Source organism: Pteropus alecto, unplaced genomic scaffold (genome assembly GCF_000325575.1).
Source record: "Pteropus alecto unplaced genomic scaffold, ASM32557v1 scaffold700, whole genome shotgun sequence".
In the NCBI taxonomy this organism is placed as follows: domain Eukaryota; kingdom Metazoa; phylum Chordata; class Mammalia; order Chiroptera; family Pteropodidae; genus Pteropus; species Pteropus alecto.
This window is the reverse complement of record NW_006429611.1, coordinates 690,269-701,623: the sequence shown is the minus strand read 5'-3', so window position 1 is coordinate 701,623 and position 11,355 is coordinate 690,269. Positions and strand designations below refer to the sequence as shown.

Sequence of the window (11,355 nt, the reverse complement as noted above, 5' to 3'; positions counted from 1 at the left end):
CCCTCTCTCAGGCCTTTTACTCTCCTCCTTAGTCTCTTTTGCCTAATAACTTGTGATTTGTTCGATCTCGGTCTCTTTCTGCGTCTCATCGTTATGCGCAGTTTCTTCTGAACTTTTGGAAGGGGGCCCAGGTTTGCAGCCTTGTCTCCTCGCTGGCTCTCGAGCGCCCTCTTCAGGGCATGTGTGGGAAGTGCTGGAAACCAAGGTCTCCCGTTCGCTGGGCTCTGCCTCCTGTGCCCCCCACAGGTGATGGGCCAGCCTGGGCGCCCCACTGAGGGGTTTCCAGGATGTGGGGCTTCTGCGCTAAAACCCAGGGCCACCCCACATCCGTGGAATCACACTCCGCGTATTGACCTACATTTTGCTTTTACATTCTGCCCCCAACTTTATAATTTTTATAATTGATCTGTATTGGCACATCTAAGGGTTCGATTCGAATGTGTTATATTTGAGGACTTGTGAATCATCAGAATCAGTGCTTAGCAAAGAATCTCTGCTTCGGATTCATAGGAAGAAGTTTGGACAGCAATATAATCTAGATTTCTTTTTCAAGAATTAGGATAAGAGCGTAGCAAGTCCAACCCAAAGCAAATAGAAGGAAAGACAGACTTACGAGTGGAAATCAGCAAAGCGGAAATCAAATGTTCAGCAGAGAAAAACGACAAAGCTAAAAGTCCTTTCTGTAAAATGTAGTAAATTCATCACTTCTAGCAAAACCGATCAAGATAAAAAGAGACACATCGCAATCATCAGCGTCGGGAACGAGAGGCATCCGTGCAGGTCCTGCGAACAGCGAGAGGCTCATCAGGGAATGACGTGAGCAACTTTACCCCAGTAACTGTGACGATTTGGATGGAATGGACGAATTCCTCGAAAAACACAACTTACCAAGGCTGACACGAGAAAAACAAAATCTGAAGAGTCCGATAGCTTTTAAGGAAGTCAGATCCAAAGTTCAAAAGCTTCCCACAACAACAACTACCACGTTAATAAAATATTCCATTCGAAACCCTTAAAAAACAAAAATCCCCACAGCGAAACATGAAGATGGCTTCACTGATGAGGTCTTCCAGACATTTAAAGAAAAACGTAATGCTGATCTTACACAAATTTCCCAAAGAACAGGAGAAGAAAGGCCTGGAAGCCATCAGCAGGTGAGGGGCGGTGACGCTGGGGATGCGGAAAGGGTCAGAGCCGGGCCCTGGGAGGCGAGGACGGCCAGTGGCCACACTCCCCGGAGCCCGTGACCCTCAGCCGTGAGCCGCCTGCCTGCACAGGAGGTGTGCTGACGCTGACGAGACGCGAGGTCAGGCGCTTCGCCTCTGGAGTGACACAAGGGAGAAGTCTTCAGCCAATGGTTCGTGGGGGAAAGGAACATTTTAAAGCACGTGCTGAGTCGAAAGCATGTTATCAGCAGACACGGCATCGCCACGTGTGCTGAGGTGGCCGGGGGCGCTCGGCCCAGCCCTGTCTCCAGTCACCGGGACAGCAGCGCCAGCGAGTCTCAGCTGGGCCCGGGCAGCAGCCACCCGCCGCATGGGGGGCCTTCAGTCGACGGAGGACCAGCGTGAGCTGCCAGAGGCGGGCTGTCCGCAGTGGCGCCGGAAGACGTGCTGCCACGTGGGTGTGGGGCGTAGACAGGAAAGGGGTTGCCAGGCTTGAGTGACGCTGAGGAGCAGAGCTCCGTCGCCCCCATTCCTGCGTCCCCTGGAACGAAGCCCCTGGCCGCGCACCCAAAGTCACGTCTCTCAGGGGCCTGCGCCAGCTGAGGAGCAACGGCTCCAGGCGCCTTCCCGAAAATGACCGTTGATGTGTCGTTGTGACTGTTAGGTGTCAACTCTGCTTTTCAGTTTACCGAGTCCTAACAGTAACTTCCACGACAGCTCGACCCGGAAGGAACTTTTTTAACATTTGGAGTCTGTGGTCACAGGACGTGAAAATACGCACCGGAATATTTCGACGCGTGAACACGTTTTCGTCATAGGCCAGTGTGATAGGGCAATCAGCGTCATCCTTCGAGACGTTAAAATATGTGCAACGAGGCCAAGGTTGGATGGGAAGAGTGCACTGGAAATAGAGTTCGAAGGAAACGTAGGCTGTAAATTTTCAGGGCTTGAAGCACCAGGGGTCTGTTCGTTCTGCCGGTGACGGCAGGAATGAACTTGCTACGGCGTATGGGTTCCTGTGCTTATAAAGAGCAATTTATCAGTTTTATTATTTTAAACGTCAGTAAACATTAAGCAGATAAGCCAGAAATTACCTCCTTAGCAACCGTTTGACCTTGTGATTAAAATTTTAACTATCCACTTACAGTGTGCACAGAGAGACACAGTAGTTTCAAAAGTCATTAAAATTCATTAACGGAGTAGTGAGCAAAACCTGTGACAGCTGCCGTCGTCATCGTCGTGGGCATGAGGTGCTCTGCCGGGGGGTGGGGGGCTGCCCGTCCCCCTCAGAGGCCACCTTGCCGGGCTGCAGCCAGGTGCCCCAGGCCGAACCTGCCTGTGCTGGTCGCTTCCAGGTGCTTCAAGCTGACGTGCCGGGCCGTGGGCGTCCACCCACCCCTGGAGCTGTCCCACTACCAGATCAAGTTTGCGGCCACCTCCTTGTATGACATGTCCGTGGCCACCCTGTACGTCATCAACTCTCACCTGAGCATGAACTCGCTGACCCACTCTGTGCCCCGCATCGGCTCAGAGGACACCTGCCCCGTGGGGCCCACCTCTTTCGAGTTCCTGCTGCCCCCGGACTCGCCCATCACCATCTCGCCCTTGGTGGGGACGGTGTTGCCGGGAAAGGTGGGTCTGGGCCCCCTGGGTGGGCTGGGGCGGGGCGCCACAGCCTGGCTCTGCCCTTCCTTCTCTATAGCAGATGTGGGGGTCAACTGTGTCCCTCAGGACACCCAGGCAGGCGAGGGGGCCTCTGTGGCCAGTGAGCATGGCCTGGGGAAGAGGCCAGCCGCGGAGGCAGCGGCAACGCAGGCACCGGGCCGGGCTGGGACGGTTCGGCTGGCGGGAGGGCTTGCAGCCCGTGGACCTCACGGCAGGCGGGCACAGAGGCCTGGTCACCAGGAGCGCAGGGAGTCTGTCCACTGGATTGGTCCCAGTTTCCCCCGCCTCTGCTCTTCCTAATAAAGCAGAAGGAGCCCGGGCCTGGAGACCACCCTCTCGGCCGGCCCCCCAGGCCGTCGGGGCCTCTCTGAGCGTAATTCTTCACCTTCAGAAATTGGGGGTGACAGCCATTGTGAGGCCTGTTGAGAGAACTAAGCGAGAGGGGCACTTGGAGGTGCTGGGGGTGCCCAGACCCCATGGGGTTTCAAGAAGTGTGTTACTTAAAACACACTTCACTGAATGTAGCAAACGCTGCTTAAGTAATTGTCTCCGAAGGACTTCTGTGTTCCCCCTCCTCCCCCTCCTTCACCCCCTCCCTCACCCCCTCACCCCCACAGCCACCCATCCACCCGTTGTGATCCGAGCACCTTTGCTGTACTGGGCACTGGGAGAGCCCGGTGGGCAGCCCTCTGTGGGCTCTGGGCCTCCCCATGGGACAGGCTGCAACGTAAAGGTCCTTCGGGAACTGCTGAGCTGGCCCTGGGGACGGGTTAGGGTGCAGGCACTCGCCCCCCAATTTCAGCATCTGAAAACGTTTGAAGTTTTCTTTCTCACTGGTGTCTCCTGGGCAGTGGGTGGGGTCCTGGTCCAGCCAGGGCCTCCATCCCCAGACCCCCCACCCCGCTGGGGAGAGTAGGCTTAGTAATCACGCGCCACAGCCCACCCCAGCTTGTGGGGCAGAGGGAGTGGTCAGGGAGGCCTTCCTGGAAGGGGCATGCCAAACCGAAATCCCTAAGAAAGATGGGGGCTCGCACCAGGAGTGTCGGCCCGACCCCTGCGGTCCCAGGAGCCGTGCGCAGGCACCAGCAGGGCCAGCTCTGCCCTCCGGCCCTGTCCCCACAGAGGTGCCTGGTCCAGGTGGCCTTCCATCCTGTGCTGCCCAGCGAGCTGATCTACCAGCAAGTCTTCCAGGCCCTGACGAAAGGCTCAGAAAGCAAATCGGTTGGTGGGGGGCGCTGCGCGGGGGCCCGCGGTGGGGGGGACAAACACTGCCAGCCCCCGAGGGCCTCAGGCCCAGGCGGCCTGCCAGGAGCTGGTTTTGAGAGGTTAAACTTTTTCTTGGCAAGGCCCCAGGGGGGTCTCGGGAGGGGGCCGGCCCCTGTCCCAGGACTTCTACCTCCTGAGCGAAATGAGGAGGGAGGGCAGATCCGCCGGCAAAGCAGCCCGCGCTTCTTAGCTTCCAACCTGGAGGCCGAGCAGCCACCGGCCCGCAGGGGGGACCCCAGAGGGTCAGGCTGCCCCGCAGCCCGGAGCCGGTGGGCTTCTGCCGCGCGGGTGTCCTTCCAGACCGCACAGGGACCCCACGCGCTTCTCCGCCCCCCGGGTTTCGTCTTGAGCGCGCCTCCTGGAGCATGCGCAGGAGGAAGACGCACGCCCCTCCCCCCGGTCCTGGCCCGCTCTGCTCTTTGGCCTCTTTGTGCCTCAGTTTCCCTGTTGATGAAGGCAGACACTGCAGTTGGGGCTCAGCCCCACGGGGACTCTGCACTGGGCCCTGGGTCTCCCTGGACACTCGTCTTCGTTGCTGCCCCGCAAACCCATGCCCCGGGGGTTCCTGCGCTGGGCAGCATGGCGCCTGCCCACCCGGCCAAGCAAGGCCCTGGGGCAGCTGCGCAGCCAGCCTCCGCCACGCAGGCCCGCAGGGACACAGCCACCCAGAGGAAGGACCTGAGGAAACAGTCCCTGTCCACCTTGCGGCTGCAGAACCGAGACAGACTGTCCCAGACCTCCACCTCCGACGGCCAGGAGCTGCAGGAGCAGGACCTCACGTCCAGGTGCGCCCGAGAGCAGGGTGCCCCCCCCTTCCCTCCAAGCCCTGTGATGGGGGCCCGCCCTGTCCCCACGGAGGCCGCGGGCACAGAGCGCAGCACAGAGCTGCTTCGAGCCAGTGGCTGGAAGTCCAGGCCTGGGCCGGCCTCAGATACAGCTGGATCCAGGGGCTGCCGGTGGGGCCCTCCGCACCTGGGCATGAGCCCAGCCCATTCCCCTGGGGCCCGACAGCCAGGAGCTGCAGGAGCAGGACCTCACGTCCAGGTGCACTGAGCAGCCTCACTTCGGGGCTGGGGAGACGCCGCTGCCTTGACTCCCACATCCCCAGCCCCGCAGCCCCAGCCCACCTGGGTGCAAATGAGGCCCTGGGATGTGGAACAGGCCCCCACAGGAATCAGGGAAGCGGGTGGGAAAGCCAGCTGGGCAGACAAAACGGACAGCCACAGCTGGGGCCCAGCATGCCCCGCCCCTCATCCCTCTGCCGAGGGCCGGGGAGAGGAGGTGTGGCCTTGCGGAGGGGTCTACGGAGGGTGGGGTGGGGCCTCCCAGGCTGCTGGGGTACACGGTGGGGGCACAGGCGTGAGGGCACTCTGCCCGCCTCATTCCAGCTCCGAGGAGTACCAGGTTGCCCAGGCCGCCCTGGCCAGAACCTTCCCAGGGAAGTTCGACAAGTTTGTGGTCCCCTGTGTCATTGCCAGTGGCGACATCCAAGACAGGAAGGGGGCAGAACCCCTAAGCTTCAGGTGCGGCGCTCTGCCTAGGGTGGGGCACGGGCAGCCAGAAAGTCACTGTCCCTCTCCCGCTACCAACCCTCCTGGGGCCCAGGGGCAGGGGCGCAGTGGCTGGGTGGGCGGGGACCAGGCCTAGGGGGCAGAGACCGAGTGCCATCAGCACGCCCTGCCTACCCTCAGTCCCCACAACACCCTGTACCTGGAGCTGTGGTGTCCAGCGGTGGCACCATCCATCATAGTGACGTCTAACAAAGGCAAGACCATCTCTGACTTCGGGGACGTCGCTGTAGGTGAGCCCTGCTTGGGCCCAGCCCCCCACCCACGGGGACCCCAGCCCCCACGTCCCAACCAGGCTGGGGCAGGGCCTGACACCCCCGACCCGTCCAGGACACTGCGGCATAAAGAAGGTCTCCGTCCAGAACATCTCCGCCGAGGACCTGGCCGTATCCTCGTCTGCAGGCAGCCCGGGTGGCCTGCAGGGGTGGGACGGGGGGCTGGCCAGGGGCCACAGCCCCACCCTTGCCACGTCTCCTTGACAATGAGGCTTCAGGTGGACTTCTCCGTGCTGAACCCCAATGGCCCCTTTGTCCTGCTGACCCCCATCAGCAGGCTGCCTGCGGGAGAGACGCAGGTCCTGACGATATCTTTCTCTCCACGGGAGAGCATGCTGGTGAGTGACAAGCCCACCCTGTGCCACACTGCGCCTGGGACCCTGGGACCCCACGCTCCTCGGTGCAGCACTCAGGCCCGACGCGGACCCGGCTGGGCCCGGGCGCAGTCTCAGCTCCAGCTTTCTGGGACCCAGCCGCTGCCAAGACACAGCTCGCGCGCGTGCCTCTGACAGATGTGTGCTCCAGGCTGAGACACGGTCTCCACAGGCCCAGGAAACACTGGACATCATCACCAAGAGAGGCACACTCTCCCTGACCCTCCTCGGCGTTGGGGTGGCTTCCATGATCACGTGCTCCATTGAAGGGGACGTCCTCAACATGGGTTACGTGATTGCCAGAGAGTCTGTCTCTTCCAGTTTCAAGGTGAAGCATGCCACAGGGCCCAGGAGCCTGCCCAGCCTGCTGGGAAGGGTTTCTGCTCTGGGAGGGGTCGGGGAGCCCTCCCAGCAGCTGCCACCTCCGTTGCCTTCTGCAACAGAGGGAAGGCTGAGGAGGCCCCTCCCTCCACCTCAGGCCTCCCAGGGGCCCTGGTCCTCCTGCCTCAGGGCCTTTGCATGGCCCTCCCATCAGGCCGGGGAGAAGCTCCGCACAGGCACCATTTGTGGAGGGCATAGTTTGCAGGAGTTTGCAGACTCCGGGCGGCGAGGTCACACTGCCCTATGGACTGCCACTCCCATGCAGGAAGGCGGGCCTGGCTCCCAGCGCCCCCTCGCGTCTGGGGGGCACAGGCGCCTGGGATCCAGCCTTCTATAGGACACCTGCCACCTCGCTTGGCTGAGGTTGGGGCCTGGATGCAGACCAGGGCTGCTGGGAGGTGTTTTATGGAGGAGGAGGGCTCTCAGGAGCAGCCAGCGAAGGGCAGGGAAGAAAGCCAGGGAGGATGTTGCTGGTTCGGCCGAAGGCCGCGTGGCTTTAGGGGTTGCTCTGGAAGACTGAGGCCCCAACGAGCTGCCTCTGGAGGCTGGGCAGCTCGGGCTGGGTGCGCCAGCCTGGAAGGGGGCGTGGGCAGCCCGGACACTGGCGTCGGCACCGCTGGAGACGGCCGGCGAGCCGCGGCGGGCAGGGGCCTGACGCAGGGGGCTGACGCTCGCCGGGTGCCCGCAGCTGCAGAACAACTCCTCGCTGCCCATCAAGTTCTCCATGCGGCTGGACAGCCTCGCCCGCACCCGGAGCAAGGACCAGCAGCAGCTGCCACAGTTCCTCACCTCGCCCGCCCAGAGGACGGAAGTCGTGGGTGAGCCGCGGGGTGGGGGACGACTGCAGCAGAGGGAGGGGTCTCAGGGCCGCGGGGTACGGGAGGCTGGGAGGAGGACCATGCAGGAAGGGCCAGAGGAGCTGGGCGTGGGGCCCGACGGGAAGTCGAGGGGGCTTGGGGGCGGGGCGCTGGGCCGGGGAGGAGCGGGCGGGGCATGGGGCGGGGGGCTGGGCCGGGGGGGGGGGGGCGGGGCCTGGGGGGGGGCGCTGGGGCGGGGGGGGGGGCGGCGGGGTTTTTTTGAGGAGCGGGCGGCGGGGGAGGGCGCAGGGACCGCCTCGCCCCCCCCCCTCCCGCAGGCACGCAGAACCACAACGGCCAGAGCGTGTTCAGCGTGGTCCCGGTGGAGGGCGTCATGGACCCTGGCGCCACGCAGGACTTCACGGTGACGTTCAGCCCGGACCACGAGAGCCTGTACTTCTCCGACCGGCTGCAGGTGGTGCTCTTCAAGAAGGTGCGGCCTCGCCCGTCCCCCCACCTCCCTGCCCTGCCCCCCTGGGGCGGCCCGCACCGTGGGGCTCCTCGCCGGGCGGAGGGTTGTCGAGACCTGCGTCCCGCGTCCCGCGTCCCACGGGCCATCCCCCAGCCCTGCTGCTCCCGGAGTCCCAGTGCAGGGTGGCCGGACGAGGCTGCTCTGCTCCTTGTCGCAGAAACTCTCCCAGCAGATCCTCCTGAAGGGCGCCGCCCGCGAGCACATGATGTTTGTGGAGGGCGGAGACCCCCTGGACGTGCCCGTGGAGTCCCTGACAGTGATCCCCTCCAGCGACTCCGAGCGCAGAGAGGGTGAGCAGAGAGGGGGGTGGGGGTGGGTCAGGGGCATTCCCTGCCCATCCTGGGGTGGGGGCACACTAACAGGAGACTTCCGGAGAGCTCCCTGACACCCCCACCCCCCAGCCAGTACTTCCTTCCCCAGAAATGGAGGAGCTGAAGCCCATCCTGGTGACCCTGGACTACCTTCAGCTAGACACTGACACACCGGCCCCACCTGCCACTCGTGAGCTGCAGGTGGGCTGTATCCGGACTACCCAGCTGTCCACAAAGAAGGTGACCACAGCACTGGCCCTGCCTGGGCAGCCCCAGCCCTGCCTAGCCTTGCCCCGCTAGGTGTGGGGAGGGGCCGGGGGCCAGCCCTGGCCCCACTGTCTCCAGCACAGCCCTCCCACCAGCAGGTGCCACGCCCACAGATGGTCGAGTTCAGCCTGGACAACGTGGCGAACTTGCAGCACCACGGGTTCACGGTCGAGCCCTCCAAGGGCTTCGTGGAGCGCGGCCAGACCAAGACCATCAGCATCTCCTGGATGCCGCCGGATGACTTTGATGTAGGTGCCGCAGGGCGAGCCCAGGGGGTGAGCTGGGCAGTGCAGCAGCTAGACAGCAGCGCTGCCTGGTGCCGTGCCCGGTGGCTGAGTGCCCCCCGCCTCCCATTCCAGCCGGACCACCCTCTCACGGTGTCAGCCCTGCTGCAGCTCAAGGGCGATGTGAAGGAGACCTACAAGGTCTTCTTTGTGGCCCAGGTGGTGACCGGCCTCTGAAGCCACAGGAGTCTCCTGCATACCCTCAAAGCCCTCCCCCAATCCTTGGGCCAGGCCGAGCCTCCCAGGGGCCTGGGCCTGGGCAGCCCTCTGCAGGGACATGTGGCCGGGGCACCCCAGCCCCACAGGCACGGATGCTTCCTGCTGCCTTGGACTTCGTGACCCCGCGGCCCGGAGCTCCCTTGCCTGGGCCCCACACCCAGAACCAGCAGCGAGGCCAGTCCTGCCCACGGCCTGCCCCAGCCTGAGCCCCTCGGAGCCCCCACCCCCACCAGCACCTGCTGTCCCCACGGGTCTGTCAATAAACTCCGTGCGCCTCTGTATACAGGTCTGCAGTGTGGGCGACAGCGACCAATTCACTTGGGCGAGCACAGAGTGACTGACTAGTGGGAGGGTGCTGGCTGCACAGCTGGAGGGCCAACCGGCCCAGACCCAGAGCCCCAGGGAGGAGGGGGAAGGGGGTAGGAGGCGACAAACCCAGGGTGCCCCTCCCAACTTCCAAGATCCCTGATGGTCGACCCCAAGCGAGGAGTGCGCACATGTCCGGGACACACCCCTGCTGGGTCCTCCCTCGCAGCCCAGTCAAGGGCCCATGGTGAGGCCAGTGCATGGGTTTGGCTCCACATTTTGGAACTGAGTCCAGGCTCAGCCTTTGGTCTCAGCTAGCCCTTCGAGATGGACGCGCCCCACCCCGGCCCATGAGACGCTGCCAGGAGCCCAGAATGGTGCCTGCTCCTCGGCCCCTGCCTTCCAAAGAGTGGCTGGTGGGACACTGTCCCGCAGAGCCCACCCAGCCTGGCGCCCCTGTGCACAGCCCAGCGTGCGCACCCACCCCAGCCCCATGCCAGCCACTGACAGGAGTGGACAGCGTGGTACAGCCTCTCCCGGACACAGGCTTCAGGACCCCGGCCTGGAGCCACCTGCCCTCATTCATTTCTCAGGGCCCTTGGGCCTAGAAGCCTGCCATCTCTCTACCCTTGAGCTGGTGACAGTGACCCTAGAGAGGCACGTTGCAGGACTTCCGTCTGGTGGGCAGATCCAGGTTCCCTCATGGAGGCTGACCAGCCAGAGCCCAAGTCGCTGCCTCCCCGGGTGAGGAGAAGGCAGGGTCTTGCAGCCCAGGCTGGGCCAGGCCACAGGGGAGGGTCTCCCTGAAGGGCATAGGGCATATTCCTGACTCCTCCTAAGGCAGCCAGCAGGAGGGCCAGGCCCTGCCAGGGGACCCTGACACTCACTGGCCCAAACTCCTGCAGGTTGGCTAGACAGCTGCCCATCCTCCCCTCTCACACTCCCGAGCTGGGCCTGGAAGGCGGTGGAGGCAGGAGGGAGGAAACAGCCTGGCTGGAGGGGTCCTGGGGGCCACATCACAGGCCAGAGGTACAGGACAGCTTCAGGACAGAGCCCCAGCAGGGGTCAGAGATCAAGGAGCAGGTATTGGGCAGATCCAGGAACGAGGGAGCCAAGCCAAGTAGGCCCTGCCCTCAGGGGGGTGAGGTGGCTTCTCTTCCAGTGGGGGAGATGCGAGAAAAAAGGGGCAGGGTAGCTGCTCCCCCACCCTCCCTGGGCAAGGCGGACCACCCTGCACGTTCCCATGCTGACCCTCTCCCTTCGCCTGATCACCAAGTGGCAGAGCACAGGGCAGTGAGCCTAACAGGGCACCTAGGGGTGAGGGCCAGGGTTTTCTGCCAAAAGAAAGGGCCCCAGCCTTCCCCCGGCAGAATGGACACCCCGCATTCCGGGCCTACAGGGGTGTCTCTGGGCTCTGTGCCTACCAGGCCCATAAGTTACAGAGGCCACATTCCCCAGGCTGAGCTCCTGGAAGATGGTCTGCCCCCAGGACGCTGCGAGGGCCCAGGCCGAGCCCATTCCCGGTGGGCTGGCCCCAGGCCGGCCCTGGACAGCGTTCGCGCGCCTGCCGTGTGCGAACACGCACAAATAAAGGTCGTTTAACAGCGCTAGGGACGCGCCAGGGGCTCCGCTGTCTCAGCCCTTTACCTCGAGCACCGCGGTGTGGACCAGGTTTGGTCACAGGTGTCCCTGGTCGCCACTCTCCCAGAGGGCACCCGGGTCCACATCGAGCCCGACTTCAAGACAGGCTAGGGACTCCGCGCCTGGGCCCAGGACGAGACCGCCCCCAACCCCAAGATGCTAGGGGACTGGCCTGGCGGGGAAGCGGGTGGTCACAGGGCGGGGCTTCGGAGGGCCGCGCCGCAGGAGCCGGGCTTCCAGTGGACAGGGGCTCGCGGGGGGCAGCACCGTGGGGCGAGGGCGGAGCCAGGGGGGGGGGGGCTC

General features: G+C 63.7%; 1 protein-coding gene across 1 annotated transcript in view; it reads left to right on the top strand.

The window, feature by feature from the left end:
* Window positions 1-9,386, top strand: part of CFAP74 (cilia and flagella associated protein 74) — a 42,591-nt gene extending 33,205 nt beyond the window's left edge. Inside the window, exons 25-38 of the mRNA XM_015589431.1 lie at window positions 2,522-2,798; window positions 3,954-4,052; window positions 4,743-4,882; window positions 5,486-5,620; window positions 5,789-5,898; window positions 5,996-6,051; window positions 6,159-6,278; window positions 6,487-6,642; window positions 7,384-7,513; window positions 7,831-7,985; window positions 8,182-8,340; window positions 8,426-8,575; window positions 8,716-8,850; window positions 8,962-9,386. Coding sequence (XP_015444917.1) covers window positions 2,522-2,798; window positions 3,954-4,052; window positions 4,743-4,882; window positions 5,486-5,620; window positions 5,789-5,898; window positions 5,996-6,051; window positions 6,159-6,278; window positions 6,487-6,642; window positions 7,384-7,513; window positions 7,831-7,985; window positions 8,182-8,340; window positions 8,426-8,575; window positions 8,716-8,850; window positions 8,962-9,063 — 1,924 coding nt within the window. The 3' untranslated portion in view covers window positions 9,064-9,386. The remainder of the gene's footprint in view (window positions 1-2,521; window positions 2,799-3,953; window positions 4,053-4,742; window positions 4,883-5,485; window positions 5,621-5,788; window positions 5,899-5,995; window positions 6,052-6,158; window positions 6,279-6,486; window positions 6,643-7,383; window positions 7,514-7,830; window positions 7,986-8,181; window positions 8,341-8,425; window positions 8,576-8,715; window positions 8,851-8,961) is intronic.
* The last annotated feature ends 1,969 nt before the right edge of the window (window positions 9,387-11,355 follow it).